Consider the following 14,663-nt stretch of genomic DNA (forward strand, 5'->3'; position numbering starts at 1 on the left):
ATCAGAGTCCTCTATTCAAAGGGGGTATGGGGGCTACACCTTTAACATAGATTGTGCATTACACTCACCCATTCACACACACACAACCATACACCGATGGCAGAGGAAACCAATAGAGCTTGTAGATCGGCTATTTTTGGCAAGGAGGTTTGGTGGTCCAGCATAGAGGGTCTAAGTGCAGGTTAAACTGAAGTGATATTGACACTGCTGGACTTGCGTCACGGCACCCTAGGGTGCAACGACACTCACTTTCAAAACAGAAAATAGAAAAAACAGAATAAATTCCCCCCTTTTTATTCCTCAGATCCAGAACCTTGGATTCTTCCCAGTAAATGATTTGCAGCTAAACATTGAAATCCCTGAAATGACGACAAATGGAAACAGACTACTGCAGATATCAGACTTCTATATTGACCAGGTGAGCATGAGATATAATGTTTGATATAGTCTTGCACTGGTATATTTTTACGTAATTAGCATTCCACATAAATGTGTTATTCGATGTGGTGCAGTCGGTAGCGCTGTCGCCTCACAGCCAAAAGGTCTCGGGTTCGATTCCCGCTGTGGGCGCTGGGGGCGTGTTCTCTCTTCCGCTTCATCAGTGCCCATACCCGAGGTGGGGTTGGCGAAAAGGCCTTTCTGTGTGGAGCTTGCATGTTCTCCCCGTGTCCCCTAGGGTAGGTACCCTCACATGTTCTCCCCGTTTCCCCTAGGGTAGGTACCCTCACATGTTCTCCCCGTGTCCCCTAGGGTAGGTACCCTCACATGTTCTCCCCGTGTCCCCTAGGGTAGGTACCCTCACATGTTCTCCCGTGTCCCCTAGGGTAGGTACCCTCACAAAAACATGCAGTAATCCTGGTTTTTATAGTGCCTCCCCCTGGCCAGCCGGGGCACCTGATGGAGTGGAACGTCCCTGCGTCAAGTGATAAAGAAGCTCCAGAACTATGGAATGCACTTCCCATTGCAATCAGAACTGCAGATTCACTCCCAATCTTCCACTGCAGTCTGAAAACCCACTTCTTCAGACTCCATCTTAGCCCGTAGCACTTGCCCTAGTACTTGCCCTAGCCTCGACCATACAGGCGTATGCATAGGCTCAATTTATGTAACTTAAATAGCACTTTACGTAGACATAGCACTCTATAGTGTATACACTTATAGTTTCCTTAGATAGATATTCCACTGTTAGGTTCTTAGCTTACGTATGATTCATGATGACTATTTTTATGTTTTGATGTATTTCCGCTTTTTGTTCTTGCTTACTGTAAATCGCTCTGGATTAAGAGCGTCTGCTAAATGCCTAAATTGTAAATTGTAAATTGAAGCGGCTCCTCGTGCATTGAAGGAAGCATGTGAGTTCGGGGCTGTTTGGCAGAGGCAGAGTGGTGCCCAGGATTACAGTTTAGGAAACTGGCACTGGGTGAAAAAAGGGGTTACAACATCGTGGGATAAAAAATAAATAAATACATACATATAAAAAACAAATACCACTGCGAGAGCATGATCAGTAAAGTATTTCCATGTGTGTCCTCCTCCCCCTCCTTCCCCTCCTCCTCCTCCTCCCCCTCCTCCTCCTCCTCCTCCCCCTCCTTCCCCTCCTCCTCCTCCTCCTCCTCCTTCTCCCCTCCCCCTCCTCCTCCTCCTCCCCTCCCCCTCCTTCTCCTCCCCCTCCTCCTCCTCCTCCTTCTCCTCCCCCTCCTCCTCTTCCTCCACCTCCACCTCTTTCTCCTCCTCCTCTTCCTCCTCCTCCTCCTCTTTCTCCACCTCTTTCTCCACCTCCACCTCCTCCTCTTTCTCCTCCTCTTTCTCCACCTCCACCTCTTTCTCCACCTCCACCTCTTTCTCCTCCTCCTCTTCCTCCTCCTCCTCGTCCTCCACATCCACCTCCATCTCCTCCTCCTCTTTCTCCTCCTCTTCCTCGTCTTCCTTCTCCTCCTCCTCCTCCTCCTCCTCCTCCTCCTCCCAGACAGACGGCACTCACTGCATCCCACCTCAACACGTGGCGGAGAGCAGGGCATCGCCCGAAGACCTCTCTCGTTTCCCCCGACTGGTAAACCTCACAGACCAACTCCAGCACCTCCAGCACCTCCTGCACGCACGCACGCACGCACGCACGCACGCACGCACGCACGCACGCACGCACGCACGCACGCACGCACGCACGCACGCACGCACGCACGCACGCACGCACGCACGCACGCACGCACGCACGCACGCACGCACGCACGCACGCACACACACACACACACACACACACACACACACACACACACACACACACACACACACACACACACACACACACACACACACACACACACACACTTTCTCCTGATGTTCTCCTGGTCTCTCTCCTGATGTTTGTGACCTGGTCTTTCTCCTGGTCTTTCTCCTGGTCTCTCTCCTGATGTTTGTGACCTGGTCTCTCTCCGCATCAGAACCGATCCAACACGCTGACGCTGCCGATCCAGTGCAACATCAACCTGGCCTCGTACAGAACGGTCGGTGTCAGGATCACAGGCACCCTGCGGATAGACGCTCTGCACGCAGTGAGTACAGATGGATGGATGGATGGATGGATGGATGGATGGACGGACGGACGGACGGACGGACGAGAGACCAACCAGAGAGCTGCAGGCCTGCCTGTCATTCTAACTTACTGACCAACCAGAGAGCTGCAGGCCTGTCTGTCATTCTAACTTACTGACCAACCAGAGAGCTGCAGGCCTGCCTGTCATTCTAACTTACTGACCAACCAGAGAGCTGCAGGCCTGTCTGTCATTCTAACTTACTGACCAACCAGAGAGCTGCAGGCCTGTCTGTCATTCTAACTTACTGACCAACCAGAGAGCTGCAGGCCTGTCTGTCATTCTAACTTACTGACCAACCAGATAGCTGCAGGCCTGTCTGTCATTCTAACTTACTGACATTCTAGGGTGACAGAAAATAGCTGATTCACAACTTAAGGCATCCAAGACTAAACCTTACATTTGTACACAGAATCTAGACTTATAATATGCTAATAAGAATTAAAATGATTCCTGTAACCAAATGAAATAAAACAATTGACTTAATGGTTTCTAAATGGACTTAGTGACCACTGGCCATACTTTATATACTGTAGAAGTGAGTAATACTAGTAATTAAGTTGACTATAAGATAATCAAATTAAAGTAAGCTAGATAGTTAAGTGAACTGATTGTTTTAAGATGACAAAGACCATTGAAAGTAGCCGTAAAGGGCTTGACATTAAATACCACATATGCTTGGAGGGAAGATTCTACAGAAAGTATTTGTGGACAGTTGAACAGAGCTGTGAATCTGCTTGACCATATAAGGACATTTAAGTAAGACCGGGTGTTGTGAACAAACTGCTGATCAGTGAACTAACCACTGACCTATGGAGCCTCAACGTTTGAGGGTTTGAAAAAGGACACTGAAACTATATGTCCATGAGGTGGACAAATATACAGCATCGGTTTTCGTAATCCTTCAGATGAGTTGTGTATCAGTAAGACAGCCATTCATTATCCTGCTTATTACACGCCTACTTAATACATAAATTAATGACCCAAAAACAAAGTATTTCCTTGCTTACGGTAATGAAAGTATTCCAAGTTGGCCCTGCAGAGCGCAGCGAGACGCCTCGGAAAACAAGGAAGTGAGTGTTGATCAAATGGAATCCATTTTTGGCTATGCATCATATATTTCTCACTTCAAATGTTTTCAAAAAACATTCTTGAGAGCATCGTTTAGCTGTAAATTAGCTGTGGGTTTGTTTACATGGCTGTCATGTTGGATACAGAATAACATCCAAGCAGCGCAGCCAGGTGCTCTGAGGCTTTGATTAGACAGATGGATATGAGCCAATCAGGTGCTCTGAGGCTTTGATTAGACAGATTGATATGAGCCAATCGGGTGCTCTGAGGCTTTGATTGTGACTGCGCGGCACAGAACGCAACTATGCTGTGCGCGGCACGGAAAGAGTTGATAATTGTGTTTGTTGTTTGTTGTTCTCGCAGCTTAAGTTTAAGATCCTGGAGCTGGTGACCAGCGCGTGGTTGGAGCTGCCTTCATCCAGCCCCATGTTTCTACATGAAGAGAGGCCAGTCAGACATGTGAGTATTGTTTCTACATATATATATATATATATATATATATATATATATATATATATATATATATATATATATATATATATATACACACATATACATTCCAGACTTTTACTTTGTAACAGAGTATTGATCTGTGTGGATGTATGGGCTGTCAATCAGATAGGACTCTTCTGTGTGGATGTATGGGCTGTCAATCAGATAGGACTCTTCTGTGTGGATGTATGGGCTGTCAATCAGATAGGACTCTTCTGTTCGGATGTAGCCTATGGGCTGTCAAGGCCAGAAAGTCGTTTTTTTGCCACTCAATAGGCCCGCCTAACTTCCGGGTATGATGATGTCACGTGCATAGCCTCTTATTAGTTCCAGGGGGTCCCCAGCTAAATGATAGTTTGGAACCAAATGGACCCTTATGGGTCTGTAACTCACAGTTAAATTAACATTGATTTTACAATATAAATTGGGGGTCCCAGAGATAGAAATGCCATCAAATGGGGGTCCGTAGACTAATGCATGTCAAACTGGGGGGTCATTGAAATTGAACGGGTTGAGAATCACTCCTAGAGCCGTACAAATCGTCTCTTATGGGGGTCCCTGCCATATCTTTTCAAATGGGGGTCTAATTAGTGCCAATTTGGGGGTCCATGACATTAAAACGTTTGGGAACCACCCAGACAGGGACCCAGAGCCACAGGTTGAGAAACCCTGCTGTAACGCTGTGGTGCTGAGGGACCCAGACTGGGATCCAGAGCCACAGGTTGAGAAACCCTGCTGTGGTGCTGAGGGACCCAAAGGACCAGCAGCACTGCATGTTACATCACAGTGGAACACACGGATCTGTGCTGCCATCTACTGGCCCCTGTGCACTACTACCACATGGCCTTCATTTGTTTCCCGTTCACACTGGCAGAGATGCAAAAGACACAAAGATGCAAAGCTAATTAAGCTACACATCATATTTGTAGCTGTGCATCTTTGTAGCTGAAGTTGAAACCAGCTTGCCTTGTTATTAGATTAGATGTCTTTATTATCCACAAGGGAAAATTGTTTTGCTCAGGTCAATGCATACATTCAAGACAATACATACAGGACAATACAATAAAACACCCAGCAAAGTACAGTACTAGTAAAAAATTTAAAGCTATTTAAAAGAAAGCAAAGTCTCTCTCCACACCATGAAACACTCATGTGTGTGCGTGCGCGCATGCGTGCACGCATGTCCATTATCAGTCCAGTTCATCTGCCTTTGTGTGTGTGTGTGTGTGTGTGTGTGTGTGTGCATGCGTGCGCCGGGGGCACTGGCAAGCAGGTCTAGTTGAGGTGAATCAGGTATTGGGGGGTTTGTGTTTGTTAAGGAGCCTAATGGCAGAGGGGATGAAACTGGCACTGCCCTTTGCCTTCTTGAACCTCGATGCAGTTTATCTCCTGCCCGAGGGCAGGACCTTGAAGCAGGTGCTGAGGTTGTGAGTTGGGTCTCTCGCGATCTTTCCTGCTTTCTTCACTGTCCTCTGGTCGTAGAGATGCTGAAGGGCAGAGCACTGCATCCCACAGAGTTTAGACCCCACGTGGGTTACCCTCCGCAGTTTAGCCTTGTTGGACTCTGAGAGCCCTCCATACCAAGCCAGGAAAGAAAAGGTAAGGAGGCTCTCTATATGGCAGATGTAGAAGCTGCGGAGGATGGGGGGGGCAACATCCATGTATCTCAGCCTCCGTAGGAGGTAGGTCCACTGCTGGCACTTTGCGAAGATGGCCTGTGTGTTGTCATTAAAGGTCAACCCACTGTCAATAGTGGTCCCGAGATACTTGTAGCTGCCGACCCTCTCCACCACCTCCCCACCCAGTGTGAGCTGCGGAATAGGGTCGAGGTCATCCCTCCTCCGGGGGGTTATGAGGAGCTCCTTGGTCTTCTTCACATTCAGCTGAAGGTAGTGCTCCTCACACCACTGGTGAAGCTTCTTTGCTTCCTCCTCAAAGTGAGCAGGGCTGTTTGAGGTGTCGACCAGAGCAGTATCGTCTGCGAACTTCACGGCCATGCTCGCACTGTCCGAGCCCCTCAGGTTGTTGGTATAGAGCGAGAACAGGACTGGGGAAATCACTGTCCCCTGGGGGGCACCGGTAGATGTAATCAAGACTGAAGAGGAGGAGGTGTTGATCTTAACAAACTGCTCCCTCTTGAGGAGGAAGTCCATTATCCAGAGGATCATATGTGGATCCACCTGGAGCTCTTTCAGCTTAGTGCAGAGGATGTGGGGCTGCATACAGTTAAAAGCAGAGGAAAAGTCTACAAACAGGATCCTGGTGTATGCCTGTGATGTCTCCAATTGACTGTAGGTGGTGTTTAATACAGTTATCACTGCATCCTCCACTGATCGGTTTGGCCTATAGGCAAACTGCAATGGGTCAAGAGTGGAGCTGACTTGTGTGAGGATGCGTGGTAGCATTAGTCTCTCCAAACACTTAACCAGGACTGATGTGAGGGCCACAGGTCTATAGTCGTTCAGCTCCACAGGAATTGGGAATGGGTCTTATCTCTGAACGTTTCCATAGTGTGGGGATGGTATTTTCCTGGAGAGAGCGGTTGAAGAGTTGACAGAGAACACTGGACAGCTCCTCCATACATTCTTTCACCACCCTCCCTTTAATGAGGTCAGGCCCTGGGGACTTGGATGGATTAATGCTCCTCAGGACCTTCCTCACCTCCTGCTCTGTGATGGCGACTGGCATGACTCCGGTTCTCGTCGATCTCCTGCAGAAGTTCATTCCTCAGCCTCTCTGATGCTGCGCTGAAGTCGTGTGTGTCAAACCGACAGTAAAAGGAGTTCAGGTCGGTGACGAATGCTGCCTCCTCTCCTTCCCTCCTTTCCGTGGTGGTCTTAGCTGTGGCTTTCCCTGTGAGGACATTAAGTCCTTGCCAGGCCTGCCTCAGGTTGCCAGTGTGGAACATGGCCTCCACTCGTTCCTTATGGCGCCTTTTTGCCTGGGCCACCTCCTTTTTTATTGCTGCTTGTGCTGCTCTCCCCTCAACTCTGTTCCCAGCCGCAAAGGCTCTGTTCTTAGCCTCCACTGCCTTCTTCAGTTCAGCTGTGAACCACGGTTTATTGTTGGGGAAGTATTTAACAGTCTTGGCTTCCATTGACAATGAATGGTAGACTGTATCTTTGTATCTTCATGTCGCTGGCTTCCATTGACAATGAATGGTAGACTGTATCTTTGTATCTTCATGTCGCTGGCTTCCATTGACAATGAATGGTAGACTGTATCTTTGTATCTTCATGTTATTGGCTTCCATTGACAATGAATGGTAGACTGTGTTTGCACCTGCCCGTGTGAATGCAGCATTAAGAGGTAGTCATTGTTGGCCATAATCCTCACTTGTAGTGTGAAATGTGCTATACAAATAAACTTGACTGGTGACTGACGTGAAAAAATTAAATAAACTATATTAGGATATTGAAATATCCTAATATAGTATGTGTAAATGATGGCTTCTGATTGTAATATTCATGCATTTATAATCATAATGTGTATCTCGCTTGTGCAAATTGAACCAATTAGGTTGATCACTCACTCACTTGTTCCTGTCAGATAATCTTGGAAATCAGGAAGGAGGGAGATTACAGGATCTCCACCTGGATTATCATCGTCAGTACGCTGGGAGGACTTTTACTGCTGTTCCTGCTCATCCTGGCACTGTGGAAGGTACTGGACACATCACGTTCTTCTCCTCCTGAACAGTTAGTCTTGCCGCCCATGACTGTCTCTGTATCAAAAAGAGTCATATTATGTATGTTCAATTAAACAATACCACTAAATACATCACATTGTGTTCAACTATAAAACGTCACTACTAAGTATCGTACTGTACTGTTTCTGTACTTTTTGGGCACCGCTACCATTTGGGCACCGCTGATCTAAATGCTCTCTGTATTTGATGCCCAGCTTGGCTTCTTTCAGAGGCAGAAGAGGAAAGACGAGGATGAGGAGGACGAGCAGGAGGCGGAGGAACGGTAACGCACGTCCCCAGGAGACCACCGTACCTTCTCTCCAGGAGACCGTCGTACCTTCTCTCCAGGAGACCGTCGTACCTTCTCTCCAGGAGACCCAACACTCTTCTCCCCAGGAGATCAAACAATCTTCTCCCCAGGCCAGGAGACCCAACACTCTTCTCTCCAGGAGACCCAACACTCCTCTCTCCAGGCCAGGAGACCCAACACTCTTCTCTCCAGGAGACCCAACACTCTTCTCTCCAGGAGACCCAACACTCCTCTCTCCAGGCCAGGAGACCCAACACTCTTCTCTCCAGGAGACCCAACACTCCTCTCTCCAGGCCAGGAGACCCAACACTCTTCTCTCCAGGAGACCCAACACTCATCTCTCCAGGAGACCCAACACTCATCTCCCCAGGCCAGGAGACCCAATACTCCTCTCTCCAGGCCAGGAGACCCAACACTCTTCTCCCCAGGCGACCCAACACTCTTCTCCCCAGGAGACCCAACACTCTTCTCTCCAGGAGACCCAACACTCCTCTCTCCAGGAGACCCAACACTCCTCTCTCCAGGCCAGGAGACCCAACACTCTTCTCTCCAGGAGACGCAATACTCCTCTCTCCAGGCCAGGAGACCCAACACTCTTCTCTCCAGGAGACCCAATACTCCTCTCCCCAGGCCAGGAGACCCAATACTCCTCTCTCCAGGCCAGGAGACCCAACACTCCTCTCCCCAGGCCAGGAGACCCAACACTCCTCTCCCCAGGCCAGGAGACCCAACACTCAGGGACCATTCAACCTCTCGCTTATCCCTTTCTCCAGCTCCACCTCACTCACACAGACAAAACATGTGTCTCATGTCATGATTGTCCTGGGGCGGGGGGGACGACGACGACGACGACGACAACTGACGAGAAGACAGCTGCAATTAATTTTCAATGGAGGTCACATGGGTTTGAAGAGACAGCAGCCTTGTCTCATTGCTGCGTTCAGGGTGCATCCGTTGGTTAGACATACCAACAGTCCAACAGACAGTCATGAGTCCGACAACAGGGTTAAAAATGTACCCGTGGTGGGTTAAAAATCACCCGTGGCTTCCGCGTGGGGTTAGGGGTTTTGGGTAGGGTGTCGGACTCATGACTGTATCACTGTCTGTTAGTATGTCTAACCAAACACATGCCCCCCGTCCCCCCAGGACAGGACAATGATGAGACACGTGTTTTGTATATGTGAGTGATCGTTGCACAGCGTAGACCGACAGCTCCGAACGACTGCTGAAGCAAGACCCGCACTGGATCATCAATGTGTCTGTACAGGGGTCAGAGGTCAATGTGTCTGTACAGGGGTCAGAGGTCAATGTGTCTGTACAGGGGTCAGGGGTCATCAGTGTGTCCTTACAGGGGTCAAGCGTCATCAATGTGTCCTTACAGGGGTCAGGGGTCAACAATGTGTCCGTACAGACCACGGCAAAGACTTGGCCTCCGTGGCAATTTTTACTTTTTTTTATTATTTTTTACACACTATCATTATGTTCTTATTTTTGATCACTTACTGAATGTCAAGTCTCCAGGTTTTCTACAGAATATGTATGACACTTTTTTACTACGACACTATGTTAGGAGTCCAACTAGTACTGATTTACTACAACACTATGTATGTATGGCACGTTAGGAGTCCAACTAGAACTGATTTACTACAACACTATGTATGTATGGCACGTTAGGAGTCCAACTAGAACTAGTGGTTCTCAAATGTTTTATTTGCCAGGACCCTTAACTCATAGCGTACAACTTAGGGTCCATTTGGTTCCATTTGAACACTTACAGACCTGTAATGGTCATTCAGGACTAGAGTTACAGACCTGTAATGGTCCTTCAGGACTAGAGTTACAGACCTGTAATGGTCCTTCAGGACTAGAGTTACAGACCTGTAATGGTCCTTCAGGACTAGAGTTACAGACCTGTAATGGTCCTTCAGGACTAGAGTTACAGACCTGTAATGGTCCTTCAGGACTAGAGTTACAGACCTATAATGGTCCTTCAGGACTAGAGTTACAGACCTGTAATGGTCCTTCAGGACTAGAGTTACAGACCTGTAATGGTCCTTCAGGCTTCAGGACTAGGATTCGAGATGAGTCAATGATTTGAGTACTACAACACTAAGTTTAACTCTTTGTCTGCCACCTGGTGGCGGCAGAAGCTAGTTAAATCCTGCCAGGGTATATTCCCTATATTTGGTCATTTTTATTTCCTTTCCCGGCTTGGGGACCGCCATTGTAACGATCGGCTTGCATTAGCATTAGCTCACACTGTTTACCTTTTCACCAGAAACGTCAACATGTCGGGAGTGATGCGGTACAAAATCACAAATCACTTCCGAACCTCTGATGGATCATCAAAACCACGGACAGCGCTCGTGGTTTCAGAGATATGTGAGGCATTGAAAATCCTATACTTTGACTGGAGGTATAATCATGGGGACTGTGTGCAAAGATCCTGGAGCTGGGGGTGACAGAGACGTTGCCTAGCAACCTGACCAATGTTAAAAGGTGATTTTTGGCTAAACCGTCTCATTTTTGGTGTAAAGCTTTATTAGGTACGAACATGTTCGTACATAGCAGATAGCGTCCCACAAGGCGGGGCGTTACGGATATGATCGTACTTAGCAGTAAAATAATTTAAAGCTAAAGCTTTGGTTCGTTTAATTCCTGGATACGAGAGAAGATCTGGTTGATCTAATCTGTCCCAAGAGATACAGGCCAGGATTCACCTTTACCCACTTTACTATGACTGGCTAAAGAGATACAGGCCAGGATTCTTCACCCAGTTTACTATGACTGGGTAGAGCACTTTGTGTTTATTCTTAATGTGTATTTATTCTTGTTGTGGATCATTTTAAAATGTATTAAAAAGAAAAACCTCAAAGGATGCTGTTCCACCCAGACTTTCTAAAAGCCATCGTACTTTTATTTGATTGCAAAAAACAAAAACAAAAATTATAATTTTCACCAGGAGATGAAACACACCGCAGCAAGATGAAAAATCCAGAATGGACCAAAATCACCAGAATTCACAAAAAGAAAAAGAAAACAATAACTCTTGTATTGTTTTCCTTAAGCTATGTAGGCTGTTTCCGGAGTGTTCCAAAGGACCAACATGGACGTACACACATCCTCTTTACGACGTTTCTCGTCATCCTTCATCCTGGGAAAATATATGGGCGATTAAAAGAAAAAGAAAAATTCATGCACTTTTATTTTGTAGTGAAATGAACTTGAATTTTGTAAATAGTCAATACCTTTTTATACCATGTCAAATATAATATTATTATTTTTGTTTCCACACAGCAGTCTGTCTGCTCTGTCTTTGGACATTATGTTGCATTACAACAAATAGCCTTTTAAAAGGGTATGCAACAATGCATACAATGTTACAACAAATAGCCTTTTAAAAGGGTATGCAATGATGCATACAATGTTACAACAAATAGCCTTTTAAAAGGGTCTGCAACGATGCATACAATGTCCTTCAGTCCTGTGTGTGGTTTGGGTAATATTGTTTAAGACTTAAAGGGATATTTCACTTTAAAAAAATGTTTGGGTCATATTATTGTCTACTCAGGTTTATGTGACGCCAGGCAGAGTTTAAGTAGCTCACTTCAGTATTTAGATTATTTGATATTCATTTTAGCAGCCCCGCCCCTTTCCTATACAGCCCCGCCCCTTTCCTATACAAACCCATATAACTTAAAACTCCATTAGCTGCTTAAAAACTGTCTGGGGTGTTCGCCTGAGTAGATAATACAATACTATTATTATTATTATTATTATTATTATTATTATGTGAAATATCCCTTTAAAGAAGAAGGTAATTGGATACTTTAAAGTCCACATTTGGACAACATGTCTGTATTTCAGCTAAACACCACCTGGTGTTAACCATGAATGTCAAAACATCTATTTAATGAGCAGTGAAAGGTTGCAACACATTGAATTAAACATCTAATTTGTATATCTATGAATTTGATTTGGTTTCTATTTTCCTGGAATGCATTGGCTATGCATGGCGAGTTTCTAATACAAACCAATTTATTATTATAAATATCTAGCTCTGGTCCATAGCCTCAAGCCGTTATTTATTATTATTATTATTATAAATATCTAGCTCTGCAACAAATCTGGTGCAACAAATCCTTTTCTGGCCAAAAAGTGTATGTCTCAGAGTGCATCCACCAGGGAAAGTATAAGACTTTCTTCATAACAAAACCGTCTTTGTATTGGTGAGTAGCAAATCAGAGAGTCCCATAGCCAAGAGCCAACAGCCTCGGTCCCAGCCTTACTCATCTGCCAAGAGAAAAGCCTGGTCACAACCTAAGGCAGAGACGCTATCGGCGGAAGTGTTGGTCCGGAACATCCGTCAAATGTATTTCCCCGGATACGATAATTTGTCCGACCAATCACAACACATTTACTGATTTGTAAAGCATCAACGTCATTTCCTTGAGCGGTGCTTCCGCCAAAATCCTGCAACTTCTGCCCAAAATAAATGATAGCGTCTACAGTGTAGGTCTGCGTAGGTCTAAATGATAGTCTACAGCGTAGGTCTGCGTAGGTCTAAATGATAGTCTACAGCCAAGCGTAGGTCTGCGTAGGTCTAAATGATAGCGTCTACAGCGTAGGTCTGCGTAGGTCTAAATGATAGCGTCTACAGCGTAGGTCTGCGTAGGTCTAAATGATAGTGTCTACAGCGTAGGTCTGCGTAGGTCTAAATGATAGTCTACAGCGTAGGTCTGCGGGTCTAAATGATAGTCTACTGCGTAGGTCTGCGTAGGTCTAAATGATAGTCTACAGCGTAGGTCTGCGTAGGTCTAAATGATAGTCTACAGCGTAGGTCTGGGTATAGGTCTAAATGTGTCTACAGCGTAGGTCTGCGTAGGTCTAAATGATAGAGTCTACTGCGTAGGTCTGCGTAGGTCTAAATGATAGTCTACAGCGTAGGTCTGCGTAGGTCTAAATGATAGTCTACAGCGTAGGTCTGGGTATAGGTCTAAATGTGTCTACAGCGTAGGTCTGGGTAGGTCTAAATGATAGTCTACAGCGTAGATCTGCGTAGGTCTAAATGATAGTCTACAGCGTAGGTCTGCAATGTTAATTTTGCCAGAAATGATTTAGTCTTAGTCTTTTGAATAACACACGATTTAATCTTAGTAGTCTTCCGAAATAGCTAGTCTTAGTCTAGTCTTAGTTGACAAAATATCAAAAACCTTAGTCTGTTAGTTTTAGTCCTAGTCAACAAAATTAACACTGTCACAAACCAATATTAGAAAAATATCCTGATATAAAGTTCAAGTGTGAAAGTGATAAAATGTCTTTTACTGATGCAGGTGTTCTGAGGAAAGACCTTTTACTGATGCAGGTGTTCTGAGGAAAGGCCTTTTACTGATGCAGGTGTTCTGAGGAAAGGCCTTTTACTGATGCAGGTGTTCTGAGGAAAGACCTTTTACTGATGCAGGTGTTCTGAGGAAAGGTATTTTACTGATGCAGGTGTTCTGAGGAAAGGCCTTTTACTGATGCAGGTGTTCTGAGGAAAGGCCTTTTACTGATGCAGGTGTTCTGAGGAAAGACCTTTTACTGATGCAGGTGTTCTGAGGAAAGGTATTTTACTGATGCAGGTGTTCTGAGGAAAGGTATTTTACTGATGCAGGTGTTCTGAGGAAAGGTATTTTACTGATGCAGGTGTTCTGAGGAAAGGTATTTTACTGATGCAGGTGTTCTGAGGAAAGACCTTTTACTGATGCAGGTGTTCTGAGGAAAGGCCTTTTACTGATGCAGGTGTTCTGAGGAAAGGCCTTTTACTGATGCAGGTGTTCTGAGGAAAGACCTTTTACTGATGCAGGTGTTCTGAGGAAAGGCCTTTTACTGATGCAGGTGTTCTGAGGAAAGGTATTTTACTGATGCAGGTGTTCTGAGGAAAGGTCTTTTACTGATGCAGGTGTTCTGAGGAAAGGCCTTTTACTGATGCAGGTGTTCTGAGGAAAGGCCTTTTACTGATGCAGGTGTTCTGAGGAAAGACCTTTTACTGATGCAGGTGTTCTGAGGAAAGGTCTTTTACTGAACAGGTGTTCAGAGGAAAGGCCTTTTGATGCAGGTGTTCAGAGGAAAGGCCTTTTACTGATGCAGGTGTTCTGAGGAAAGGTCTTTTACTGATGCAGGTGTTCAGAGGAAAGGCCTTGTACTGATGCAGGTGTTCAGAGGAAAGGCCCTATAATAATAAAAGATTGCTGAATTCATCAAATAAACAAGTTACTTTAAGGCTCAATTACAAAATGTAGGCTATCCCCAGAATGGGTATTCTGTTAACCAAAGGGTAAAGTAACCAAGTAAATGTACTCAGTACTGAGCTATTGTTTACTTCACTGGAGTATTTACAAATTGTACTTTTACTCCACTACAATTATTTGAAAACTTTAGTTACATAGTGACTTTGTAGATTTTTATGATTATTAGTATTACAGTAGTTGAGTACAGTTGAGTACAGTAGTACAGTAGTTGAGTATTGTGGCAG

The 14,663-nt window shown here is 45.6% G+C and overlaps 1 protein-coding gene across 2 annotated transcripts in view; it reads left to right on the forward strand.

Moving 5' to 3' along the window:
• Window positions 1–8,173, forward strand: part of itga11a (integrin, alpha 11a) — an 83,739-nt gene extending 75,566 nt beyond the window's left edge. Inside the window, exons 25-30 of one of the 2 annotated variants that reach the window (XM_079497772.1) lie at window positions 305–418; window positions 1,967–2,050; window positions 2,439–2,549; window positions 4,023–4,118; window positions 7,701–7,814; window positions 8,055–8,173. In XM_079497772.1, coding sequence (XP_079353898.1) covers window positions 305–418; window positions 1,967–2,050; window positions 2,439–2,549; window positions 4,023–4,118; window positions 7,701–7,814; window positions 8,055–8,126 — 591 coding nt within the window. In that variant the 3' untranslated portion in view covers window positions 8,127–8,173. The remainder of the gene's footprint in view (window positions 1–304; window positions 419–1,966; window positions 2,051–2,438; window positions 2,550–4,022; window positions 4,119–7,700; window positions 7,815–8,054) is intronic. The other variant, XM_079497771.1, reaches the window with a different exon arrangement.
• The last annotated feature ends 6,490 nt before the right edge of the window (window positions 8,174–14,663 follow it).

Source organism: Electrona antarctica (assembly GCF_951216825.1).
Source record: "Electrona antarctica genome assembly, chromosome: 3".
Taxonomy (NCBI): Eukaryota; Metazoa; Chordata; class Actinopteri; order Myctophiformes; family Myctophidae; genus Electrona; species Electrona antarctica.